At 37.4% G+C, this 18,214-nt stretch overlaps 1 protein-coding gene across 2 annotated transcripts; it reads right to left on the minus strand.

The window, feature by feature from the left end:
* Positions 1 to 8,449: 8,449 nt before the first annotated feature.
* On the minus strand, positions 8,450 to 17,354 carry RGS18 (regulator of G protein signaling 18). 2 transcript variants are annotated; one of them, XM_061345353.1, is made up of 5 exons: positions 16,994 to 17,354; positions 16,242 to 16,343; positions 12,779 to 12,840; positions 11,578 to 11,744; positions 8,450 to 8,926 (listed from the first exon to the last, which is right to left on the minus strand). In XM_061345353.1, the coding sequence occupies exons 1-5, from the start codon at positions 17,110 to 17,112 to the stop codon at positions 8,672 to 8,674; spliced, it is 705 nt and encodes a 234-aa protein (XP_061201337.1). In that variant the 5' UTR covers positions 17,113 to 17,354; the 3' UTR covers positions 8,450 to 8,671. The 2 variants fall into 2 exon arrangements, with proteins under 2 accessions (XP_061201337.1, XP_061201336.1); XM_061345352.1 differs by having other exon boundaries at positions 12,779 to 12,843; positions 16,994 to 17,353.
* Positions 17,355 to 18,214: the final 860 nt, after the last annotated feature.

Raw genomic sequence — 18,214 nt, forward strand, 5'->3', positions numbered from 1 at the left:
CCATTATCTACTTGGAACAGACTTAGTAGGTTTTATTTTATTTTAGTAAAATTAATGCAGGTGTTCTGCTTAGTGGATGGGGGAATGGCTGTGGATGTTCTCTACCTAGACTTAAGTAAAACCTTTGACACCATTTCCCACAGCACTCTACTGGCTCCTCACGGCTTGGACGTGTGTACTCTTTGCTGGGTAAAAAACTGGCTGTATGTCCAGGTCCAAAGTGCGGTGGTGAATGGAGCTCAATCCGGTTGGCAGCCAGTGACAAGTGGGGTTCCTCAGGGCTCAGTACTGGGGCCAGTTCTGTTTAATATATTTCTCAATGTTTTGGATGAGAGGATCGAGTGTACCCTCAGTAAGTTTGCAGACACCACCAAGCTGGGGGAGAGTGTGATCTGCTTGAGTGAGAGGCTCTACAGAACAATCTGGACAGGCTGGATCAATGGACCAAGGCCAACTGTATGAGGTTGAACAAGGAAACGTGACGGGTCCTGCATTTGAGTCACAACAACCCGTGCAAAGCAATAGGCTTAGGGAAGAGTGCCTGAAAAAGGACCTGTGGGTGCTTGTTGACAGCTGCTGAACATGAGCCAGCTTGAGCCCCGGTAGCCGAGAAGGCCAAGGGCATCTTGCCTTATATTAGAAACTGTGTGGCCAGCAGGAGGACGGGGTGATGATCCCCCTGTACTCAGCACTGGTGAGGCTGCACCGCAAATCTTGTGTTCAGTTTTTGTCTGTCTTCTAAGGTGAGAAAGAAAAACCCAAGCACCATCACACACCACATTTTGACCTTAGTAATGTTAAGGAGTTATTCCTCATATGGATCTGGAAAGAAGTTTCAGGCCAACTATTTGATGAACTTCACACGGGACAAAAAATAGTGAATCTGGTCAATGGTGCTTCAGAAAACTGAAATAAGATGGGAATAGATAAAAAAAGGTGTGGTACTGTGATGACTGGGAGAACTGAACTGTCTTACAGGAGAAGAATAAATGACTTGAGCTTGCCTGTAAAATGAAAGCAAAGAGGAGCTGTGATCACTCTCTGTCAATGCAGAGAGGTAACCCACAGAGAAAAAAGAATTATTTTAGCTTAAGGATCATATTGGCAAAAGAAAAAAAAGGTACATAAACAGCCAGTGAATAAATTTAGATGGAAAATGAAGAAGGCTTCAGAAAAAGTGTTTTTAAATCTCCCAGTAGAATTTTTGGTCTCTCTACTCCTCTGTACTTCAAAGGTAGAGTTTCACATATTTCACATATTTATGAAATAGATTATTTTAAATTGTTGCCTTTGATAATAGGGAACTAGAAATGATGACTCAAGGTACCCCTTCCACTCCTACATAATGCTGAAAAAGATTCCTGGTAGCAAAATACAAATCCTTTCTGCAATTTCTTACCTTTGCATCACCTCTTTCTGAAAGTTATAACAGAAGGAGAAAAATACGAACTATCATGCCGAGTCTTTGCAGTGTTTCTTGTTTTCCATAATCAGTTATTTTCTCTTATTTCCACTGAGTATGTACTGCAGGCTGTAACACCGCCAGTCAGGACCAAAAGCTTTCCATGCATTGCTCTATTAAGATTAATTTCAACATCTTAAGGGTGGAGAGAAAACCCTCAACATCTGCATGCACACTGAATCCTTTGTGACTGATTCAGTCCTAGGTTTGAGATTTGGTAAAGAGGAAAAACATCATCTAAAATTCAAACAATGTTTATCTGTAGAGTTTCTGGCCTTGTAGACGGTAAATACCTACAACTTGAATTTTCTTAGAGTGAGATTGTCTCTTTCTCAATTAATGCTGATACAGTAATTTCTTTCCCCTAATGGTATGTTTTGTGATTGCCGGTCTACTTTTCTCATGTAGCAATCAGGAGATTCTTCTGCAAATCCATGCAGGCATTTACATGTATTACTACATCTTGTTATTTGAAAAAACACAAAAAAGGGACTTTGCTTTTCAGTGGCCTATGTTCTTCAGGGAAAAGTGGCAAAGACTTAGGAGCAGTTCAAAATAGGCATTGAATTTCAGCCAAGAGACAAATTTCTAGATAAATATCTGATGCAAGTTTCTTCTGGATTCCTTGGTGCAATGCCAGTAAAGTCAGTGCAGTTATAAGCACAGAGATGACACAATTATGAGCAACATTCTTGGATGGTTCCATTGATTTCTTGATGCTTACCCTCTGTCTAGTCCTAATGATTATACTATTCACTCCCCTTAGAACTATGATCATAAATTGACTTATTTTACATTTTTGAAGTAGTAATAACACTCTTGTTATAAAAGAGTCCCATTCACTTCTGTGACACTATTTATGAGAGGGAGGGCTGCAGACTCTGTCCCTACTTTATTTATAATCAGGTGGTTATATACTTAAAAAGAAACCTAGCAAAAAAACAGTTCCAAACACTACAACAGATGCTTTTTTAAAAATACTTCTAATTGCCTGGTATCGAATGGCACAGACATAAGCATCTCTTGAAGATTTCCAGTGCTGACAGATACTTTCAAGACAGTTCTAGCAGTCACAGAAGGGTGCTAAAACCTATGAGTGTTCTGACCAGCACACAGAATAACTAGATGATGAAATCTGATTGTTCATGCAATTATGGGGTATTGATCACTATTCACAAAACCACAAAGAAGCTATGAGGGATTTTCACCATTGTGTAACATGCTGTTCGGTGACTATTTAGTGTACGTAAGCTGACTGTATTCCAGGAACACAGCAGGTAATGGGGTTGTTATTATTATCTTAGTACAAATACCACAAGTCCAGTAAGCGAAGTCAGGCATCTCTTCTCATAAAAAGTAGTTGGTAGCATTGTCATATACTTCTAATGCTTAAATTTATCAGAGTTTCTTTCCAGAAATTAGTATTTTACTGAAATTTCATAAGGAGCAAAAGTCATCTTAGTATTAAAATAAATGCATCAGCTGCTTGTGCAAATACTGTTCATAATGAACAGTATCCAACAAACAAAAAGAAATATGAATATGTACTAGAGGTGGGCTGGAAATTGCATGCAGAATTGTTTGTGAAGTTTTTGGAAACCTGGACCAGCTGACAGTGCTGATGTTTGCATCCTCAGTTAAATAATAACTCAGACTGGACCAGCTCCTAGACCCTTATCTGCTCAGCTCATTTCAGTGTATTTTAAAAACTTTATCCATGAAGCCTCTGACTTAACATTTCTGAAACTCTGAGAACCGTGCTATGGATTCCTGTTTTGAGCCTCCTGTCTTTGGCAGGCCACAGGAGAGTTAGAACTGTACGAAAGGGAATGTGGATCTATTGATTAGCCGTTTCCTCCTTTGCCAGTATTACTTGCTAAAGACTATTTTTTAATTTTTAAATATTTAAATCTCAACTTTTAAGCTTACTGCTTGGCTTTTTACTGATAGTCATCTTTTATTCTTCAGCTATTTTTAGGCACTAGTTTCACTGAGTTACCTTCCTGTACGAAAAGCTATTGGCTGTTTAGAGGAATAAGGTGTGATGTTTTTTGTTTCTCTGATCCACATTGGAGTTAGATATTAATGTCAATAGACCATATAAAATGCTTTATGTTCAAACTCTTGGTGTATTAACCTAAGAAATCACTTTCGCTTATACATGTTCCTAAAACAGTTGCCTCGTACTCACCTGATTGAAATGAGAAAAAGGTCACACTCTCCAGTAGCTGTTCTGGTGTGCTAGTGTTTCCCCTGGATCACGTTCAGTATGTTACTGCCCTTCAGCACTTGGCCTCTGTTCAATCCATTCCACATCCAGGTTTGCTTAGATAATGTTGTTTTGTATAGCGTAAGCTCAGCAGAAAAATAAAGTTAACGTTCTGCTGGTCCAGGTAATTCAAGCACACAGAGACTTGGCTGCATTTCTTATGATGGGAGAAGCCAAGATGATTTGAGCACTGCAGGCATCCTAAGTAACATGGAAACGCCTGTCATACGGGATGCAAATACATTTTAATCACAGCACTATTTTTTCTTCCATCTGAATAAGTTGGTGTGTCTGCAGTATGCCACAGAGTTGTTTTGCGTAAGAAAATGAGCTGTTATTTTCCACCCAAGCAAAGTATGCCCTTCAGGTAAAATGTTGTGATTTCAAGAACTATCTGTCAAAATGTTTTACAGCATTCTGGGCCCCTCATATATGGGATTTCCAAGTATTATGCAAACACTATACAAACACAAATCCACATCAGAGAAGAAATGGAAACATTTCTCAAGAAAATGTATAACCTTGAAGATTCTCATTTAGTAATAACTAGCAGATTATTTGGCACAGTTTAAGGATGAATAGACTGGTTTTTACATAGCATCACGCCTCACAAAACTTCATACAAGAAGCCAATATAGCATAGACATACAGGATCATATTACGACCTTATGATGAGACAAGTATAAATTGCACCAATGCAAGAATATGTGAAAGGTAGACACTATGCCTCAGAAAGCTCATATGGAGTAGCATTAACTGCAGAAATCTAAAACAAGTCTGGAAAGCTGGGAAGAAATGGGAGCCTCTAGAATACAAGCAAATTGCCTGGTGAAGGAACAACAGTTCAGGGTTGTCCTTACATTAGACTTCAGCTTAATCTTCTATCCTGTTTGAAAACTCTAAATTGACTTCTGTGGAATTGTGTTTCGTGCTAGTTAATTTTAGTTACGTTTCATAGAGAAGGCAATGATAGAGGCTAGACTGTAAATCTTGGTGTCTAGATAACCTGTTGTAAGATTTACGAGGGAGTTAGGCAAACAGATGCTATTTAGGAAAGGAGAGAGAAAAGCTTTAGTATTAAACCAGAGAGAGCTTTTGAGTCCAGCCCTAAATGAACTGAATACAAAAAGTGGAAGATGACAACAAGACACTAGCAAGAAAAAAGTAGGAATGGAAGCAACCTGTATGCTGTATAGAGGAAATACATGTTTATCTTTGGCATAGAGCCACACAGGCATTTGATTGAAGCATTTGACTAATATGCAAATTACAGAGCGGGATCCAGGACAAGCACCTAAGCCAGGCATAAGTTCATGAGCATATGAATCACTGGGGAGAGGATGATGATTTTATGCATTTATTATTTTTTTTTCTCAGTTGAGGTTTTTTGGCAGTATGCATGGAAAAGAGAGGGAACTGCATTCAAAGCAGTACCTAATTAAGGCAGGCTGAGCAGCTGGGGAACAAAAAGGAGAGAAAAATGATCTGACTTTTGTGAGTCTCTTGTAAGCTATAGCATGTAAAGGCGTCTAAGAGCCTTATTACTGACTGACAACTTCAACGGAAGATGGAAATCTGTTTCTTTTAGATTCTTTATCTTAGATTGCATTCCTCTTGTTTCTTGTCAAATCAAAAATTAATCAAGCTTTCTTTTGCACAATATTAAATTCCAAAAGCCAAAGAAGATAATGTGTCTGTTAATTTCCATCTCCCTGCAGTTAAACAAGAAGAGCAGATAATAATTCTGGTTTAAAGCATCTAATAAGATTTAAGTACTGGAGCACGAGACAAACCTTTGTGCTATACAGGTCAGCAGATTATTTCCCTTGTACTTTTGGTATGGTGACTTCATGTATATAAGGAGTAAAGTGAAGTGTGTATGTACAGTGAGTTATTATGTTTGTAAGAGGAATATTTTGAGAGCCGAGTATTTTGAGCACTCTTACTGGATGCTGAATGGCACATACAAATCTAAAAAGCTGCTACAGAAAACAATCCCCAATAAAAATTCTTGATGATTGATTTTGTGTATGTGTTATTTGTACGAGGTTAGCTAAACAAGAAGATTTACATAATTATGGCATTGATTCTGCCAAAACTAGAGAAGCCCAACAATGCTCTCTGGCACTACTCTGAGGTTCATACCATAAATCCACCTATGCAGGGGTAGCCCTTAGTCTGATCAATCCCATCTAACTCAACTTTGGGACAGCATCACAGACTTGTACTAAACCTATGCTTAGTTCATCTTCCAGAACTACAATAGAGAACTAAGTAGCAGAGCACTCGTTTTCTCCCACTAAAAGGACCCTCTTTTAGAAAAAACCCTTTGCCAGCTAAATATGTCATTTTAGTTTATCTTTGTACCCTTTGCTTTCCTTTCTCTGAATTTATCTTGACTTTCTTTTTACAGCAGTTCCCATGGCATTTGCATGCTGTAAATTCAGCTACAGTTCATAATTATCTTTGAAAACCATACATGCATAAATAGCTACCAGAAATATCTTGTTTGTTTTCATCATAAAACTCCTAAGAGGGACCAGCACTGTCAGTACCACAAGACTGATGGTTTTCAGGAAGGCCTCCCTGGAGATAAAGAAAACTTTCCATGTGTCAGTGAAATGAAACAAAGAGTGCCTGCTGACCTAAATTTATCATTACAGACCCTTTTGAATAACAGCTTTTTTTTTTGCTAAGAAGTAAAAGTCTTATTCAAGGTACTGTATTTGTCACTTGTTTGGGTTTTAGAATAGTATTAAGTATACTTTTTTTTTTTAGTTATCTATCAGTGGCAAGATTAAAGGTGCAGATTCTCAGCTGGTATGAAGAAACATAATCACACCAGGGGAGAATCTAGCTGCAGATGCCCTCAAACCTGTTCTCTTTCTCTAACAAAGTTAGTAATACAGACCATAGGAACATGCATTCTTTAAATATCTGCAAAACCTGGCATTCAGACATATTAGTCTAGTTGATTCTACAATTAGAGGTTCCCTAATCTGAAACAGGATCATTTGTGGCAGAACTGATGCATGACTCAGGAACAGACAGTCAAAGAGCAGGGATAAATAATCTATCCAGAAGAACATACTGACTTCAAGCCATGAAATTGTGTTAGGAAGTTGCTTTTCACTGTATTCACTCATTCATGTGACACGTATGACAATGACAACAGGAGTGCAGTTTGTAAAAAATGGTGCTGAGAAGCTCCAAAGCTGCATTTGATATTGATACAGAAAATGAAACACATTATCAACATTACTAGAAACATTTTATTTATTCCTGAATCACTGTGCAGAGGTTCTGACTGCTTACACAGTTAGAAATAGCATGTGTCTGGAGTTTTGGGATCAGGGAAGGATAATGGAATAAACCAGCAAGGATCATACTCCTCACAGCTGCTAAAGTGTTTCCTGTCTCTTCCCAGGGTAAAGCTGAGAGCTTAGAGATGGTTCTCAGGACGCTGCAGCTCAGCAGTGTTTCCTGGTGAGTTCGGGTCTCTCTGCACAGTAACACTTTGGGTTGAAATGGCAACAATTACAACTGGTATTGAACTGTAAGCGAAGTCTTCATGTTTTACTCATCAATGGACTGGTGATAAACTGAATCCTGGCAACTTTTTCAATAGATCACTTAGGATTTATTGAAAGTTAGTAAAGCAGACAGGGAAAGCCTCAGATCAAGCAGTTCATATATACCCTGAATTAGTAATGAACATAACTTTTCATCCTCAGGAACTGCACCTCTTCACTTTGACAACTTACAAAGAGTTATGAGAAGGGAAAAATCTTAAACTCCATGAAAAGTGACTGAATATACAAGTCATAGGTACAACTAAATTCCGCAGCCACTTGTTAAACTGAACCAGGGTTTAAGATTCTCAAACCTTTTCCATGCTTCAAGATATGTCTGCATCAATTCTGAAAGAAGACACTGTATCCTGACTGTCAAAATGACATATCTGACTTCAGTTTACTACTGAAGTTAAAGGGAGGTTTCTCCTTCCTCCTCTATAACCATGGAGAGTAATGACCAGTAGAACTGAAGGTTATTCTACCTGAGTCCAAGAGCTGTTAATTTTCAGATTATTTTTCAAAAGAAAAGTCAGAAAAAAAGTTTAGAACAAAGCTTAGTAACAAAGTTGGTATACTATAAATATTTGCAAATAAAAGTAGGAGTATTATATACATATACACATCCATGTGACCTGATATCTAATGACACACATTGTGTTAAAATAGCATTATTGGGTCTCTGTTGCTACTCATTTGGTTGCAAAAACCTAGAATACAAGTATTTGATGGCTAAACTAATATATACAGCATAACTTAAATACAGAGAGACACATGTAATAAGAAAACAGTACAAATTGTACCCAAAAAATTAAAGATATTCTTATGTTCCTCTTAAAATATGCAATAGCTAAATTTTAATTATGCAGTGGCTGTAGAAAAAATCCCTGTAACTTTATATTATACCTAATAAAGTTCCTATGTTTTGCAGTATGAGAAAATACCACAAATACTCTGTGCTTAGTGTAGAAAATATTGCAGAAACATAAATCATAAATATGTGCAAAGGCTGGGTATATAGATTCTAACTGTGATGAGACTCTGTCCTAAATGATACAGGCCAACAATACACAGTGGATATTATCAACTTATCATCTTATACAATGTTTTTATGCAGGAAACTCAAGTTTTTCTTCTAAATACTTGGGTTAAAAATAATACTGTATGAAAGCTTTACATGATATGTTTTGACAGTATGTCGCCTACTTCTCTATAATAAAAGAGATTAATCAGTGGATACAGAACTCTGAGCTGGTGTAAGTGCATGTAACTTTGCTTTCCACTCATTTACACCTGCTAAGGATTTGGACTGTAAAATACATGTGAGCTGCAGCAGTAGCTAAAATTTATGAGGGTTCAGTTTCCCTGTTACCAAACAGTAAAGTCTGGTCGTACCCCTTTAAAATCATTGACAGTGAAAGACCGTGACCGTCTCCTAAGGGTAGGACGACTGGGACTTCTCCCCTTAACCAAATTTAAATAAGGATCAGATCTCAGGAAGCGTGGGTAGCTGTCTTGCTCCATCAGCCTGTAGACCGTGTTTTGTGCTCTATCAAAGGTGGTGATGATGGGCTGTCCAATATTCTGACTTGTGACTTCTTTGGTTTGAAAGTCCAAATTCACCTGGAGAATGAGGAAAAGTGGATTGCTTTAATATACACTCATGCATTTCCTGTGTTATTATCCATAGCAATGATACTGTATTTTGGTGAGTTTTTTCTGATGAAAGGACCTTGAATCCCTGATACAATGGGATATTTATATCCCAGAAATAGTTAGTATGTTCATGTAACATCTGCCAGAAAGTCTGCACAGATGTGTTATTGGTACAATGGAAAACTGACAAAATAGAAGATGAAGTTTGATGTTTGACTAAAAGTAATTTTCTAATAGCAATCTTTGTATACTTGCAGCTGCCAAGCTTTGCAACACCAGACTAATACAGAACTTCATTCTCATTTAGGATTCATGTAGAACTTCATCTCATTAGACTAAGCTAGTCAATATTTAAAATTTCTGGTTTCTGTGTAGAGTTTTGGTGGTAGGAAGGTGAGAAAACTCTAATAATTGAAATATGAAAAATATTTAAATGTGTTTCTGGAGGTTTTTGATGGGGAAATATGAAAAATATTTAAATGTGTTTCTGGAGGTTTTTGATGGGGTATCAAAATGATCATTTGTTCAATGTGTCATTGCCTTCATCCTGGAAAGAATGAATCAGTAATTCTGGAAAGAAAGTTCTGGAAAGAAACCAGTAATTCTGGAAAGAATTACTGGGAAGAATTAATTAGTATGAGAATTTTATTAAGGTCTCAGGCACTTACCTAAACAAGATATTTTGAAAAATAAGGTAGAAGGTATATTAAAAATTGTTGATTCAGTCAGAAAGTAACTTCCCTAGTATGCTTTTTTTCCCCCTCTCTAAGATACATCTGTCATTTCCATAAAGCTAGTTAAAAAATAAATCCAAGAACTGAAGGACAGTTAATGATGATAAAATAGTCCACTCATCAAACCTATGATTTTATGATCCTATCATAAAACTGTACACTCTGAAATGTGTGTGTAAAAGAGCTCTGCTCTGATGTTAGTCAGAGAAAAGATGCAAGTTCCAGAGCTGTGTGTTGTGAAATGAGATGCTGTTGGCTGGTCTCAGCTGCTCAGCTAAGCCCAAGGAAGGAAGTCTCCCCATAGCCAACTGCTTAAGGGGAAAAACAGCACTCACACTACCCACACATGCACCAAATCAAAAGTATGACAGTTAAAGAAATTGTTATGTTACTATTAGTTAAAATATGACGTCCACACCCTGTCCTCTCCCTAGCTTTCCTACTGCTCACCTTCTCACTTATGTCAACCTTGGAAGTGCTGACAGTACCAGTACTTGATACCCTACCATAAGTGCTCAGAGATTGGTCAAATGGCAGTAACAGGTTCTACCTTGAACAGCTATGGGGTCTCTTTTTACATAAGGTTCACCACAAAGACAGGCAGCATGGAAGGAAATCAAATGGGACATAAGTCTTTGAAAGCGGGCATTTCCTAGGAAAAGCAGATCTGAATCTCAACTACAGTCTATGCACCATTTTGCAATATTTCTCTTAAAATAAGAATTACACCTTTTACACCCTTGTTACAGGGAAGCAGCAGTTAGTGTGTAAATTTTGCTATACTGACAAATAAGAAAGAAATAATACAGGAAAAAAAGGAGCATTGGCCAGTAACATAATTTGATCTCAAACTCAGCAGAATTACAGGAAATTATAAGTCCAAAAGACCTATTGGAGAGGCTGATGGTGATTTCAGTGAGACTTCATCATCTCCCAATCTGTTCATCACTTTCATAGAGCAGGAAAAAAAATATTCCTTTTGTTCATTTCTGAATTCTTTATAACATGTTTCAGTAATATGAAGAAATTGTAAATATGAAAACTTCTTGCACTATTACAGTAATATAAAAAGGCCTTACTGTCGATGAGGATTGATGTACCAACATATTTTTGTGGATGTGTGTCCTGGTTTAAGCCCAGCTGGTAACCCAGAACCACACAGCCCCTTACCCCCTTCTTCCTCCCCCACTCCCAGCTGACAGTAACGTACCAAGAACACACAATTAGATCTGGGGAGTAGAAGGGTGGAAGGATCAACCAGGGGAAGGACCAATCAAGAAAAGCCCATGCTTAAAACAGTTATGTTTTAAAGAATATGTTTAATTTTAATAGCTTATTCTAGTCTCTTTTAGTCCTTTGGCTCATTTAAAGTAAAAGCTTCTGAACCTCAGTTATGTAATAATTCAACAGATGATTACTGGTTTAAAAGAAAGGGACAATAGTTCTGTTGTTCTGGAGGTAGCTTTAAATAAAGACAGATAATACTTCCACAAATTCTAGCTAGTATGTCTCATTGCAGCTTTAATATTTAACATCACTATTTTTTCTTAAATATACCACGTATATGTGTATATATATATATATATGCTGGCTTTACAGACCACTAGGAATCTCTGAGTCCTATAACATTTAAAGTCTTGCTCTACAATTAAAAAAGTAACATGGAGAGGGTATTGAAAGGAATATGAGGGACAGTGAGAACAATCTATGCAGTTGCTTGCACATTTCCTTCCAGAACTTTGACATTTAAGATACAGACTTCATATGTCAGTGACTACACGATTAACTGTTGCCTCTGCATCTAGGCATGCACTTCTTAAAAGCAGATTTCATCAGATGCAGTTGTGTCAAATACTGTATACAATGAAGATGTTTTTACTGTACCTCTTTTGGAGCATCTTTCTGTATGAATGTTTCATAAATGGTCTTAGCTTTTGGCAAAAGTTCATGTGCAGTCTTGCTCTTCTTGTAATCCTCACAAGCTATCCAGAACTCAATGTTTTCCTCACTGAACTCAGTTTTCAGAAACTTCGTAAAGGCATCCAATCCAGCTACATAAAAGAATGTTAAATGGCATTAAAAAAAAACATATATCCTTATCAAACAGTTACTCTTTTCACACAGTCTGTGCAAGGCAACAAAATAGGTTCTGCTCCCTTTGAATTACATCACATTAAAGATAACTACTTTAAAATACATAAAGGTTTTCAAATGAGTGAAGTTCTTTCGTTATGATCCTGAATACTGCAACTCCCATTAGAGAATTCTCAGCATCTGTAAAACTCCACTACCAAGATCTCATTGATTTAGAAAAAGAAATAATCAAAACATGTGGATGTTTGTGGAAGTGACAGATTTTATTCTGGCTGAATGTCAACTTAGGTTGACTGAAACACTATTTGAATCTGTCTTTGTATGTAGACTGTCTCCAGTAGCAATTTAAAATGAATGGGTTTTAACATCTTGACAGTTTGATTTATCTTATTTTTATCATGCTGAAGATACTTTCGTTTCGAGTATGCTTAATCTGCAGAAGTAATGCAATCGTATTGATGTCAGCTATTCAAGGGGCAGATCTGAAAAGCACATAGTGTCCACCATTGTAGCTGGATTATACGTGTGTCCCTCCAAAACGGAAGGAGGGGCATATGTGCATTTGATAATTACATAAGCAATAAGCCCTTTCAAGCGACGGTCAGCTTTGATCCTATCACTGGTTTAGAAACAAACTGTACCAGAAGTGACAAAGTCTGTTCTTAAATACACAGAACATGTTTTGATTTGTAAGGTTTGATCTTATGGTCAGGAATATTTGAACAATGCTCAAATAAAGTCCTACTGTTTATTGAAGGAACTCCTTGCTGTCTGTTACATTACTTTGTTCAATAAAATACAAAACTTAAAAGCTATTTTCAACTATTTTCAATAGTTGACAGCATTCTATAGCCTAAGCACAGGAGAGCAAAAACACAAGCTGCTACAGATAACCCACCCTATCTAGTTTAGATAGCTGCCAGGTCTATTTAAGTGTACACTGGATTTTTTCTATCCCAACAGTCTGCACAGAGAGGGAAAAGCTACAAACCTTTCTCAGAAAGCAGTTTGTCAAAAGACTCTCCCCATTTCACTGCTTCTTCAGGAGACACACTGCTTAAGAAACAGAAAGTGGTTTTGAAGAATTGCGCATATTGTGTATTTATGAAGCTGCTGCAACTTACATAATCTGTTACCATTATTGCTTAAGACTGCTTCACAAAGTCTTTCATTAGATCACATTACTAAAGGAGCTAATTTTCTTAGGGACTTCAGAAACATCTGGTTTCATTTTTTCTGACACTTCTCCTGCAGAGTTGCACTTTTTCCCCTGCCTAAAAATCCATAAAAGCAGAGATTTTTCTTTTCAGTGTTTTGTGTTGTGCTACTGATTAAGCAAATTGATATCATGCAGTATAGTAAAACTCATAGGGGAACCAGGGCAGTCACCTACTTAAACTTAAAAAATATTCTTGCAGAGAATTGGTTTTGAATGTACTCGGTCTGAGGTTGTGTTACCACCAGAAGTTCTATAGCCTGAAGACAAAGTTGTAGCGATATGGTTCAGGTGATAGTCTTACAGGGTAATAGCACAAATAAGCTGGTTTGCTCTCCACGTTATGCTCCATTTATAAAACATATTCTTCAACAAATATGTCAAGTTGCATATATTTTACTTTGATTTCAAATATTCTGCCTAAAAGAACAATGAAGAAAGTAAAGAACAGCCAACATCACTCACACAATTACAGATTTGGAGAAACCCTTCTTTTTTGTTTTGCTTAGATTAACCCTAATTGCACACCTCAACAGCACTTTGATTTTTAGCAGACCATAAATGGAGTAAGCCCAGTGATTAATTTCATCATGCTAGGAGCAGGACTTAAGTTTCAAGCCTGAAGCTGAAGTCAATTTTTATCAGCTGCTTTATGAATACTAATATTTAGAACCATTTTCATTCAAGGGCAAAGCACAGTGCACCGAAAGTACCAGTAGGTGACTTGTCTGGGGTTAGTTGGTTTGAACAACTCTTCATGGACTGAACATTTCTTGGATATGATTCCCCCTTCCTTGTGGAGGCTTGACATTCTGTTGCCTGATTCACAAAGTTTGGGTTGCTTTGGCAAAATCTGTAGGCACATGAAGTTTAGATGAAAAGAAATTCCAGTCATTTTGGGAAGGAATTAAAGCCAGTAATGATCTTGGTCTTGCACAAAACTAAAAGGAATATTTTTTATTTATTTAATAGGTGATGCATGTGTCTTAGTCATTGCTTATAGGAATGAAATTTTTAACTAGGAAGAAGCAAAGAGCACTTCAGAGGTACACATGCTGGAGAACTGAAATTGAGCAAATGCGCATAGACCAGTAAAGTAGGGGGATTCTGGAGTCAGAGAAAACAAGAGCTCACTCTCTTACAGACGTTTTTAGTTATGAAAGTGCAAAAAGTGAAGTTCTCTGTGGACTTGTAAGTCTAGGAACAGCGGGTACATATAGTTACAGGAATTAATTTGGTCACAGTGAAAGAAAAACCCTGATGACTTCAGACAACCTATGTCATCTGCAACTGCATGGAATGTGAGAAGTTCTTTGCTGGGTTTGGAAACTTGGTGTGGGTTTCTGGTTTTCCTTTAAAAACTGCATCAACCCAATAGCACCATAGATCCCCGACACTTGGGTGCAGAAATGAGTTGCTGCAATAGATGGAAACCAAGATTTGCTCTAAAGATGAGAAAAAGCTAATTAACAGGTCAGAGGCATTTCCACAATCACCACATTGGCCAGCTGCAGTGTTTCATTGATTTTTTAATACCTGTGTTAGTCAATATCTCTGTGTGAAGAATGGAAATTATAAAAACTGTAAATTATTTAAGTAATAAATCTCAAACTATCATCTCATTTTACTATTCAAAAAAGAGTAATTATCTTTTATTTTCATAAAAAAAAAATACCCCTCTCTAATCCATATGGAAAGACTGGCAAAAATCTACCAGTTTCTCTTCTATACCACAAGAAGGTATGAATCCCTGTTGTCAGGCACCCAGCTGAGAATAACATGGTAAAAGGCAGCTGAGAAGGAAGTGATAGTCTGTTAAAAGGGGGAAATTCTGCAGAGAATTGTTTACTGCTATAACATCTGGCTCTAAAAGTGCCTTTTCAGAGATTATAAGAATGCACTGATGGCCATGTATTTTGAGATACCTGGGGTAATCGAACACCCACCACTGCCTGCATACAGGTGTCATGGTGGCTGTGCTTCCTATTTTTAGATGCAATCTCACATGGTTTTACATGTATGGAAAAGAGAAATGGAAAAAGGGTGTTCTCAGCACTGTTTTAACTTTGTCATTGCAATGTCTTGTACTCCTGAGTGAACTGTAAAACCATTGAATTAAGGCTTCTGCCAGCAGCAAAACAAGGAGAGGAAAAAAAATTAATGAAATGCCCCACAGGCATGGACTGGAAAGTCTTCCAGATTCTGAGCACACCCTATCATTTGGACGGGCATGATATTTGGACATAGGAGCAACAAATGGCTAATTACCCTGATGCATAGGTGCAAACATTCTTGACCACTTTTTCATGGAATCTAGAAACAGCATTTGGGTCTCTATACCATTTCTAACACGTGTTCACAATTAGTAAGGGCTTGTAGAAGCCCTTTTTCTGGTCAAAGAGGCATCTTGGTCCCAAAGATAGTAACTGCTTAAACAAGGCTCACCAAGTTCTAAAGGCAAAAGAGCATGGAAAGCCCTGAAATATTGTGAAGTGATCTGTAATAGAAAGAAAGGGTCAGCAAATTTGTTTAGGCCACGGAGTTGCAGTACTTCGCAAATTCCTTCTTTTCAGTCATGACCTACAAATGCAATTCTTATGTATCAGTGAGCTCTTGGAACCCCATTGAAGTCAGAAAATAAACTCTTATTGAATCCAACAAAACCAAGATTTTACCCTGCGTCTTTATAAGAAATAGTATAATAGGGACAATATTATAACAGTGTTTAAACTTCAGTATCTGAATTTTGGAGATGAAAGTATTCCAATAATTACTGGAATTATTGAGAAACTATGCATTCAGTATTTGACATTTATGTGGCATTTGTACATCACAGAATTCTATGGGAAACCTGCTTTCCAAGTAGCTGTATGATTTCCCTGTAAGCAATAATTCATCAGCTACATTTCTGAGTTGCTGCTTGCTCCATGTAGTCAGTGGACTAATAAAAATACTGTTGGCATGAAGAAAGGTTTAAACATACCTGCAAGTGTATGGGGACCAGTCTACACTTAGTGGTCTAAAAAACACTTGTGGTGAGCTGCCTTGGTGCATACCAGGTAATTCTACACTGTTTGCATGCTTGAGTTAGACTGCTAGCTTTAAAATTAAACAGAACTTGAAAGCCTTATCTCTGCCAAGTCTGAACACACTCATACAGATGCAGGAAACGTTCTGACTCACACACAGGCACTTCTTGAAAGGAATCCCCATCTACTCAGTCTTTTATAACACTTACCTTGCTGCTTTTGTCAAGTTTTCAGGCTTAGCGAGATGATCACCTTCATGAAATTCTGGTTTCTGCAGGAGAAGGCTCAGCCTATTTCTCTTCTGCTTAGCTCTACAACAGAATTAGGGTAGCTTTTCAAACAACTTTGTTGAAAATTAGGGGGGTTTACCCTCAAACATTTGACTAATATCTCTTTCTGCATCATAGATCCACGTAAATTTACTTAGAGTAATGTTGATGTTACTTCTCCTACTTAGTCACGTTAGTGATTTTTTTTCTTTATAGCTTAGTACAAATTTACATAGGAAGCACTGGCAAAGAGAAATAGAAATCTTTTCATTTTCACTCTTGATTTTGAAATGAAGGGGTGAAATTTCACATTAGAGAACATAAACAGCTGGCTCAGCTGTTCAACGTTTAAAGCTTCACAGAGAAAAAGGAAGTATTGTTTCCTGTCATTTGAAATTTTTAAAAAGAAACTTTACCAGATCATATTCAGGCTTTAAAGAAGCATTTCTCAGAATGTGTTGAAACCTCCTTTTCCTATTTTCTTACCTTATTATTTGTTCCTTGTTCTTACAAAAGAGAAAAATATCTGTGATGAGTATTTTGTGTATATGATTTCAAAGACTGCAGTTCTTGAGTTTTCATGAATACGTAAAAAAAAATAAAGATCTGTGCCCTAAATTCATACCCACAAGCTATGTTAGAATCCTCTGTGTAAACAGAATACTTAGTATCAGCATGCCCTTAAAACTTACCCAGGCTTGCTTGCTTTATGTGGCTCTTCCTTAATGGTTGATTTCATGACTTTGTAATAGGATTTATCCTTTGAAGCAGAAACGTTTAGTTGAGGGAATAAAAGAAGCGGAGTCTCCATCTTCCTCTGAAAAGGCTTCCCAGTTTCAGAGAATGTTTCTTTTACTTCCTTACAGCAGTTACATCTGGCGTGACTGATGTGCTCAGGAGGGCTCTCACATGCTGTATCGGTTGCCCCCAGTTGGCCGTTGAGCAGTTTCCAGAGCAGGTAGTAGGAAGAAGGAGGTTCTCCACCTTCACTGCCACTGCAGCTGCACGTACACAGGATTTCAAGTAGGGCTCTGGTTTTACGCTCGTCATTTAGGGAAGTGAGATTGCAACTTTGTAAAATGGCCATTGACCATCCAGACAAACACAGCTACCAGCAGGGAGCACCTCCTGGGTTTCTGCTTGTGGAAGCTGGTATTTTACTGTACTTAGGATGCCACCAACACATAACATTATCTTAAGCTCTTAGAAGAACTTCTAACTGACCTTAAATTGCCCTCTACAGCCTCCAGCAGTGCCATATGCCAGACATAAAATCAGTTCTATCAGCAGCATGTGAAATTGAAACACGGGGCTTCTCAGAGTCTCCGGCAAAAGCCAGATGAACCTGTGGTTGAGCAGATATTTTGTAAGCAAAGATTTTAGTTTTGCCCCATTTTTCAGGAATTACGGGCACCTACTCTGATTTCAAGTTTCTCCAAACTCCTCCTTTTTCTATCTGTGGCTTTATTTTCATTTACAGTCTCCCAGACAAGATAAAAAGTCTTTAGTTTAGCAAAAATAACTAACTAACTAACTAAATAAATAAATAAATAAATAAATGGAATTTTGTTGTTTTGACAGTAAATAAAAATTTCTCATTTCAGTTTGCATAACCTAAAAATGCATTAATACTTACCCTGATCGGCACAAATTACCTCTTCAAATACAAGCTTGGTGTCAGTTAAGTTTCTTAAGTACAATTTGCGTTGGTTTTGTTCAGTTCTGACAATTACTGCAACGTGGGTACGTCCAGGTGACTGTCCCACCATGGCCTTTTCCTTGTGGCTTCCAGAGATGAGAAGGACACGAGGTATTAACATTCAGATGAATTACAGAAAAAACCTCTGCTGGGACTATAGATTCCTGAAACATAACAAAAAAAAGATGTTCTCTACTGTGAATTTTTTAAGAGA

This window comes from Neopsephotus bourkii, unplaced genomic scaffold (genome assembly GCF_033783945.1).
Source record: "Neopsephotus bourkii isolate Nb327-2 ecotype Australia unplaced genomic scaffold, CSIRO-AGI_Nbou_v1 NB_234, whole genome shotgun sequence".
In the NCBI taxonomy this organism is placed as follows: Eukaryota; Metazoa; Chordata; class Aves; order Psittaciformes; family Psittacidae; genus Neopsephotus; species Neopsephotus bourkii.

What these genes read in the sequence shown, in the direction of transcription:
- RGS18 (XM_061345352.1), bottom strand. Translation starts at nt 17,112, where the DNA reads ATGGAGACTCCGCTTCTTTTATTCCCTCAACTAAACGTTTCTGCTTCA. An exon ending in CATAAAGCAAGCAAGCCTGG is followed by an intron (nt 16,344 to 16,993) that starts GTAAGTTTTAAG and finishes ATTCTGTTGTAG; the next exon opens with AGCTAAGCAGAAGAGAAATA. An exon ending in CAAACTGCTTTCTGAGAAAG is followed by an intron (nt 11,745 to 12,778) that starts GTTTGTAGCTTT and finishes TCTTTTATGTAG; the next exon opens with CTGGATTGGATGCCTTTACG.